This window comes from Polyodon spathula, chromosome 20, assembly GCF_017654505.1.
Source record: "Polyodon spathula isolate WHYD16114869_AA chromosome 20, ASM1765450v1, whole genome shotgun sequence".
Taxonomy (NCBI): domain Eukaryota; kingdom Metazoa; phylum Chordata; class Actinopteri; order Acipenseriformes; family Polyodontidae; genus Polyodon; species Polyodon spathula.
In genome coordinates, this window is record NC_054553.1 from 4,265,589 (window position 1) to 4,274,576 (window position 8,988).

At 40.0% G+C, this 8,988-nt stretch overlaps 1 protein-coding gene across 3 annotated transcripts; it reads right to left on the minus strand.

The window, feature by feature from the left end:
• Nucleotides 1-1,432: 1,432 nt before the first annotated feature.
• LOC121295177 (P2Y purinoceptor 4-like) lies at nt 1,433-8,743 on the minus strand. 3 transcript variants are annotated; one of them, XR_005946880.1, is made up of 4 exons: nt 8,399-8,743; nt 7,204-7,372; nt 5,561-6,826; nt 1,433-2,042 (listed from the first exon to the last, which is right to left on the minus strand). XR_005946880.1 is itself a non-coding variant. In XM_041219582.1 (3 exons), the coding sequence occupies exon 3, from the start codon at nt 6,770-6,772 to the stop codon at nt 5,726-5,728; it is 1,047 nt and encodes a 348-aa protein (XP_041075516.1). In that variant the 5' UTR covers nt 6,773-6,826; nt 7,204-7,372; nt 8,399-8,743; the 3' UTR covers nt 4,971-5,725. The 3 variants fall into 3 exon arrangements, 2 of the variants coding, with proteins under 2 accessions (XP_041075516.1, XP_041075517.1); XM_041219582.1 differs by lacking the exon at nt 1,433-2,042 and having other exon boundaries at nt 4,971-6,826; XM_041219583.1 differs by lacking the exons at nt 1,433-2,042; nt 7,204-7,372 and having other exon boundaries at nt 4,971-6,826.
• Between the last annotated feature and the right edge of the window lie 245 nt (nt 8,744-8,988).

Here is an 8,988-nt window from a genome sequence, read left to right on the forward strand (position 1 = left end):
GAAAGGGGATTAGCAGTATCACCTCCACAGCTTACACCCTTAGCACATTATTATTATTATTATTATTATTACATAATAAAACAGCAGATTGGTCTTTCAGCTGGTTCATAAGACTATAACTCAAAATTCCTTCACTGCAAAATTCTAAAGCTGCGATCTGCACTTTTAAAGGCATCTAATTGCATGGGTTTAAATACGGCACGCTGGGTGCCCGTAAGAACTCATTACAAGTGTGTTTTAATTCACCCATCTCTTGTTGATCGCCAGTAATGACTTGGAATTTTCAGCAGGCATCACGGAGCTTAGTTGCAGGATCTGCTTACAAAAAAAAAAAAAAAAAAGCACTGCTGCCCTCTACTGGACGCAGGGGGAAACCCTGCCTGGAAGACACAATTACCGGTTTGTAAATGGATCCACAGCGGAAACATAACCAGTGATTCTTTAATTTGTGTTACTGCCTTAGTTGATATAGCATTGCAACAGTAATGCTTCATTTGGTGGTGCATTACAGTGTTACAGCTGTCACTTACAGTCAAGTTACAGCTTTTATAAAAGTTCTAGTAAACAGATAAGCTGAGCATGTGATTTCCTTCTCTCGGGGCAGATCTTTAGTTTGTGTGTTTATCCTTCACTTTTTTCTTCTCTGTTTTTTTCTTGTTTTTCTTCTCTGTTTTCTCTTTTTTCTTCTTGTTTTTCTTCTCTGTTTTCTTTTTTCTTGTTTTTCTTGTTTTCTTTATTTCTTGTTTTTCTTTGTTTTCTCTTTTTTCTTCTTTTCTTATCTGTTTTCTATTTTTTTCTTCTTCTTGTTTTCTTCTGTTTTCTCTTCTTGTTTTTCTTCTCTGTTTTCTCTTTTTCTTCTTGTTTTTCTTCTCTGTTTTCTCTTTTTTCTTGTTTTTTCTTGTTTTCTTTATTTCTTGTTTTTCTTTGTTTTCTCTTTTTTCTTCTTTTCTTTCTTATCTGTTTTCTATTTTTTTCTTCTTGTTGTTTTCTTCTGTTTTCTCTTGTTTTTCTTCTCTGTTTTCTCTTTTTCATCTTGTTTTTCTTCTCTGTTTTCTTCTTGTTTTTCTTCTCTGTTTTCTCTTTTTTCTTGTTTTTCTTCTGTTTTCTCTTTTTTCTCTTTTTTCTTGTTTGTCTTTGTTTTCTCTTTTTTCTTCTTTTCTTTCTTATCTGTTTTCTATTTTTTTCTTGTCTTCTGTTTTTCTTTTTTCTTGTTTTTCTTCTCTGTGTTTTCTTCCTTCTCATTTTCCTCCTTTTCTTTTTCTTCTGTTTTTCTTTTTTCTTTTCTTTTTCTCCTTTTCATCTTTGTCTTCTGTTCAAAGTAAAAAAGGTTTTAAAACCCATGCAATTCAATATAACATTATTATTATTATTATTATTATTATTATTATTATTATTATTATTATTATTATTATTATTTACTGCTTTTCTTACTGTCATTCTATGTAAAATTGTTCATTAAAAAAGTATTTTCTGTGACCTACCTGTGGCTTTTTCCACTACATCTCCTCCCTGTTCCTCTCCCTCTCCTCCTGTTTCTGAAACTTGAAACTTCACTGTTGACTGACTGAATGACGTTAGTTAAAGACGCCAACCACTTTGTGGATATCCAGCTTTATTTGATCAAAATATATGGGAACAGGCAGTGATGTGAGATACGCTGTCATATCCCCTGTCAGTAAGATGAGGTTAAAAGCTCCAACTTAGAACCCTGAGCATGCCCAGGGTCATAACGTTAAACATGATGTCAAATAAAAATGAAACAGCGGTGGAAATAAAGTCGATTGTGGTTGATCAGTCTTGTGAGGCCGAGAGACGGCCCTTTAAAGTAAAAGTGTGTGTTGCATATGGCAGGTGGCTCTAATTTTTTGTCTAATCCCTATCCGTGGTTTTGATAAAGCAGGGTCTGTCAATGGGAATGCGTGGCCACTACATGGTCCCGGAGTGCCGTCACCCACCTCTGTTCCAGTCGATAGTGATCTGTCCTATTGTCGTCTTGCTCAGGTCAGAGCTGCCCTTAGCAATGGTGTCTCGATTGTGCCGCACTGCAACGGGCACAAGAAACAAGTGGTGAACTTGCTGATGCAGAGCCATCTGTTATTTCAAGTACAGAATCACTGCCGAGGTCTCAGCTGTTCCTTTATCAAAGACACACATGTTAAGGTTGGACACAAATAAAATGTGAGATGACTTAATGTCAGGATACAATATATCAGGTGAGATTTACTGGCTGCAGTATTAGAGAAAGCGTGTGGTTCTGTGGTGCTTGCTCTTAAGGTTTGTGATGTCATACACCCCTCGATGGAATGATCTCTCTTTCTCTCTGTATAATTCCTGTAATTCAGTTCCAGTGGGAGTGTCTCTGATCCTTTATTCAGGTCTGCAGTGATCAGTCCAGATGTGGAGGCTGGGACTGCAGGACCTGATCTCTCAGCAATGGACTACTGGCTCTTTACATCTGAGCACACGAGCCAAGAAAGGACTTGAATCTGAATTGATTAATCCCACGGCTTGGGGGGGGTGCCCTGCAGTTCTCAAGAGCCCTGCTGGCAGGAGGTTCGACTCGGGTAGCGGGGCTGAGGTTCCGAAAGAATTCAAGCTTTACTTTAAGGGTGCTTCCTTTGCACAATAAAACAATACAAAACATGAAGTATACCTCGACATAAATTGTAAATGCCTGCAGATGCACGAAAAGCATAACTGCAAAAATGAAAACCAGGATATCGTTTTCTTTATAACTGATAGGATAAAATGCAGTATTACTATAGTAAAAGTCCTTCACTATATCTTAAAGAACACTTTTGACTGTAAATCTACAAACTGAACACTTATTTCCTATATATTAAACACATGGATTATTATTATTATTATTATTATTATTATTATTATTTATTATTATTATTATTATTATTAATTCACAATCTTAATATCTGTATGTATAAATAATAATTTTTATTACAAAATAATAAGCTATTTACAAAAAAGGACAAAAAAAATCTATGACGCTTACCAGCACAAGCCGGCTAAACCCTGACAACAGACAGCCAGGCAACACATAGCAACCTGTACGCACTGCTCATGTTATTCCAAAACACAACCCGCACCAATCCGTCTCCATCTAGCCCATGACCTCGAGGGGGCCGATGCTGCTTCAATTACAAAAAACAATGCAATGGACAACAATGTACAATGACGTCTGTGGCACTAAATGTGACAACAGCAGAGAGGGCAATCGTGTTTCGTTTCAACTTAATATTCCTGAAATTTAAATGTGTATTTTCAAATATAATATAATAATATAGCCTATATTAAAACCAAACAAAAATGCGAAAATAACTAAACATTTCAAATACCACTCGAATCTGTTTGCTAGTAGTGGTTTTCTAGGATAGGATTAAGTTTTTACTCCAGTTAATTATTATTATTATTATTATTATTATTATTATTATTATTATTATTATTATTATTATTACATAATATAATAATACAGTCAAATAAAGTTATTCGCCAATGTTTTTACTGAACTGGAATATATATATATATATATATATATATATATATATATATATATATATATATATATATATATATATAGAGTTATTATTGTTTATTTAGCAGGTGACTTACAGAGACTATGGCGTGTGAACTATGCATCAGCTGCAGACAACAACGTCTCACCCGAAAGACGGAGCACAAGGAGGTTAAGTGACTTGCTCAGGGTCACACAGTGAGTGAGTCAGGGTTTGAACCGGGGAATCTCCTAATTAAAACCACTTTTCTTTAACCACTGGACCACACCACTTCCTTTAGATTCCCCCACCTACTGGCCCAAACACTTGCTGTCCACCTCACTGCACAGCAGCATGGAAATGAGCAGGTGCAATGCAAGGGGGGGTGGCACAGCAAGGCAAAGGGAGGGTCTCAGCTGAAGAAATCCTGGCAGACTGATTCACTTAACATACACATATTCTGCATCGTTCTCTGGCTTGAGTCAGTTCCTGTCTCCTGTTTATTATCCTCCTTACACTTCTAGGACTGGTGATCAGGACCAGACTGCCCTGACCACCTTCCGGCTCCTCCTCAAGACACACCTCTTCAGACAATACCTGGAAAACTCTTCCCTTCTGGACAATACAGCACTCTGCCTTTAATGCACTTTAACTTGCACTTATAAATCTGTAAATTGCCCTGAGTAAGAGTGTCTGCTAAGAAATAAATAATAATAATAACAATAATAATAACAATGTAGCAACATACCAGGGCCACCCTGCAGTCTACTGTACGGTACTCCAAATGCATTGTCCTGCCTTGTCTAGTAATTCTGTGATCTGCTTCTGGTGCAGAATGAACTGTGGTCATCTGCATTTGTACAGGATTAAAGGAAACTATAACTAATAGATAGATAGACAGACAGACAGACAGACAGACAGGATAGAAAAACAAAGTTTCTTCAATAACTTTTTTGTTGAGATTTATTGGTAATGTTATTTAACTTGCAAGCAAATACATTTGACATTGATTTTATATATATATATATATATATATATATATATATATATATATATATATATATATATATATATATATATATATATACACTCCCTTGCAATGGAGCACACAATCAGGCAATTCAATATTGCAATGGTATAACTTGCATAGCTTATCGGAACCCCTTTCTATTCTTGTGCCATTCCAAATTGCACAATGGTAATTTACATGCTTGCATTCAGATGTACTGTATGTTTCACAACAGTTCTTTTGTTCTTCTTTGCTAAAACGTATGGTGTTGTTTTTTTAAACACATTGGGAGGCTGCCCAGGGTCCCTCAGCCTCTCGTGGGAGGGTTTTTGGAATGGCAGCCCCTAGGCGGGATATGTTTTTCCATTTGTGTTATACAGCCGGGAAGCATATACCAGGACTGAGCTGCCTCTGGGTTGAGGCACAGAGGACAACACTGCACATACTTATTTTGATTTTTGTTTTGTTTTGTTTATTGTTTCTCTCTTTTACATGGCAATAGATGCAACCCTTTGATCTAGTCTACAAATTCAAAAAACAATGCTGTAAATACGATTTGAATCAGCTGGCCCCATCAGCAGTCTTTCTCCAGTATTGAAATACATTATTTTTAATCGGAACTGCTTTATGAGAATGTTAACAAATATTTTTTTGGTGTTTTTAATAACATAGTTATAAACGACTAAAACAAAATACAGTTGTCTTTAGAAAACGCCTCTAAACAAAGTAAAAACCTGATTCACTGGTATGATCAACTTGAGCGTGTGAATAAGACTGTCTTGTTTTCCATTTAGCAATATGCAATCAAACTGCCCTTGCTAGCTTAGCTTACAAGAAAGTTACGTAATGCACTTTGTCTGCCACTCAGTAGCTCTGTGAGCATATTAACAGCAAGACTTGTATTCAAATTCCGCAGGTGGGTGTAAGGGAAGGCTTGGTTAGAGCTGAGAGGAGCACAGGAAGCATGTGTTACCCCTGTCTGAAATCCCATGGTTTTTCTCTGCAGTGAGTCACTGCCTCCCACTACTCAGGTAACCTCTCTTACCTACGGTTCCTCTAGCCGCTAGGCTGCATCATTGTCCTTTAGAAAAGGGCTGAGGACTGGGACACATTAAGTTACAGTGCCTGCCTCCAGCTGTGGGTGGTCCTGCTGAACAGGGCGTCTGGTGACAGTGTCAAAGTGGAAACCCCAGTGTCCTTCTGCTCCAGTTCAGGTTACTGTGCAGGCAGAGTCCTGGTTGTTGCAGGCCACGGCCAGGCTGCTGTTGAGCCGTTTGTGCGACATCAGTGAGATTGTGGAGAAGCGAGGTTTCTTGGTGCAGGCGCTCGCCAGCTTGGCACGGTACTGATCCCCTGCCAGGAAGTACAGGATGGGGTCTATGCAGCTGTTGACGCTGGCTAGGGGCCGGGTGATTTTGTAGGCGAAGTTGACGTAGTTGAGAGTCACACAGTCGGCGTCCAGCACGCGGAAGGTGTAGTAGAGGGTGCGCGTGATGTGGAAGGGGACGAAGGAGAGGGCAAAGACCACAAGGACCACGATGATCAGCTTGATAGCCTTCCTCCGGGAATTGGGCGCGCCCTGCTGGCGGGACTGTAGCCCCATCCTGGGCTGGCACAGCTTCCGGGCCATCTGACAATAGCAGACCACAATCACAAGGAACGGGAGGCCGAATAGCAGGGTCATAACGGCTGAGCTGTAGCTGACGTACTGATGGAAATCTTCCGGCCGCGTGGTGTCGTGACACAGCGTGTCGTTGTCCCTGGTGCTGATGGTCACAAAGATCAGATTGGGGATAAGGCACACCATCACGGCACCCCACACTAGGAAACACACCACGTGGGCATGGCGTGCTTTAACCAGCTTGAGGAAGAAGATGGGGTGGCAGGTGCCCAGGTAGCGGTGCACGCTGATGCAGGTGAGAAACAGGATGCTGCAGTACAGGTTGGCGTAAAAGAGGAAGCGCACGAGCTTGCACATCCACTCCCCGAAGGGCCAGTGGCTCCGGTTGCCGTAGTAATACACCAGCGTGGGCAGCGAGAGCACGTACAGCGTGTCCGAGACGGCCAGGTGGAACATGTACACGGTGCTGGGCTTCCACGGGCGCATCTTACACAGAAACATCCACAGAGCCACGGAGTTCAGCACCAGCCCCACCACGCACACTATCCCGTAGGAAAGCGGCAGCAGGATGTATTTAAACTCCTCGTCGAAGCGGCAGCTGTCGTTGGCGGTGTAGAGTGGCTTGTTCCCGTCCATCTTGTGTTGGTTGTAGCTTCTTATATCTTTCTTGTTCCTTTAAAAAACGAACACCTGTAATAAAAATAAATACATACATACATAAATAAAAAATAAATAAATACATACATAAAGAAATAGTGTTTTTACAGTACACGTGAACAATTGACAATGCCTCAGTTATTTAACGGTTCTGGCGAAGGCAAAGCAAGTACAATCAGCAAGCTGAAACATTATTTGCTTTGACTTGTTGAGCCGCACGGGTGGGCGTCAGCACCAGCCCTGTTCGGACAGTGAGCGCCCGCTCAACCTTGAACAAGCAAAAGGAGATCCCCAAGACTGCGAGTCCAAAGACCATGACATGGAATATAAAACAGCCAGGCACAGTCCCTCTAAAGAACAAGACATCTTAAAAAGAAAATAAATAACTAAATAAACCTGGAATTACATACTGAAGTGTGTGTATATTAGCGTCGGGTTTCAATGCGTTTCCTGATGCGCTTTGGTTCTGTTAAAGTGTTTGTGTGCCTCTTGCAATGTCCTCTCTAGCACAACAGCCTATAAGAATACAAACGTCCCCTTCTCAAACAGCGCGATCACCACAAACTCAGTGTACTGTTCCTGGAAAACAAAACGCACGTAGTGAGTCTTTGTCAATACTCTTTCTTTCTTTCTTAATAACTGTTTATATATGATAAGTAACCATAATAATTAATTTAAATGAACTAAATATGGAAATACAATACAAACAAGTTATACAAAAAAGTCGATCATCATTAATGAAGCAGTGTATTTGTATTGTAAAAATAATCCACAATAAACTAGCAAACCAGAATAGAAGAATTATTGTAGGCGACTATTTAATCTATGAAAACAGCTTAATAACAAACAAGAAAACAGCATACAGTATACATTACCTCACTAACTGACTGAGCAAGCTGCAAAACTCCTTCACAGTGCACTAAAATACCCCCCTGCCCCCATCCCCCATCCCCAGTCCCCCGTCCCCCGTGAAGCCTCGCTACCGTCGAAGGACTCAGTCATATGATCCATAGCTGTTATTCACAGAGCTATAACTTGATGTTCATGAACCCGTCTGGACAGTAGCTTAGATCTTTATTTGATCCGATTTAAAAACGAACATTATTTTAATAATTCATGTTTTGTTAAGGCTGTGTTCGGATAGCATTTTGTTGCATTGTTTTAACAAAAATCGTACGAATATGAATAATTAAAATAATGTTAGAGATATAGATAAAACCGAATTGAAAACTCCTATACACCACACCCTGGAAAATGAGATTGAATGTTGGCATAGAACAGGAACCAACACAGGCGGTTTATTTTTTTCTGACTGAATCTGGAGTAAAGCGTCTCTCATTTGTACAAATACATCTGTGCACTTTCACACCTGCAGTGACCCTAGTATAATCAACTTCTTAGACTTTCATTTTGTAATTACACTTGCAAACAGATTATAATGACTACAATTAAATGGCCACTGTGCAATTTACTACAGCTCAGCGCTCAAACAAACATCAACAGTTATCAAACATCTGCTGAAAAAAACTCTTAATGCTGCAATGAAGAATACTGGAGTGTTGCTTCATGCCAGCGTCAGTTAGCACTGGATAAGACTGCAGTTACCATTAGTAGCACTTCCTCTCCCCCAGGGATAAGCTTGATGCGATGTGCGATGTTCCAGTCTCCGCTGAGCACAGTGTGAGTTTTGCTGCGTCTCTGGGCAGTAATGTGTGTGGGATTGAGTAATGCAGGGTGAGTAATCCCTCTGTAGAATCCACATTGTTAAACCCCTGGACAACACATTCTCTTCTTGCTGCCCACGTTTCCTATCTCTCCTGTATTCCCCTCTCACCACTCATCCTTTTCACTCTCATCCCTAAAACTCACTTCTGACCTCCCTCTCACTCTGCTATCTACCCCTGTCTTTCTCTCTTACTAAAACCCAGTTAGCAGCCAGACCAGGAAGCCACAGCTGCTGTATTGCACAAAAAAGTAATTCACAATATCCTGACTGTTTACAAATGCATATTTTTTAGCAGCACTAAAATGAACTGAGACAAGTGCTCAGCACTATAACTGTCTGCTGGGAGAAATGCATGAAATATTTCAAAATCTGCAGAAGAAACCTCCTATCTTTTTTCCAGTAAGTGGTGTATTCAATGCTAATAACAGGCAGTAGTTTGTAATTAGGACTCAACCAAGGTGTCACTCAA

Bases quoted from the DNA above. Each gene is read 5' to 3' on its own strand.
- LOC121295177 (XM_041219583.1), bottom strand. From the start codon at position 6,772: ATGGACGGGAACAAGCCACTCTACACCGCCAACGACAGCTGCCGCTTC.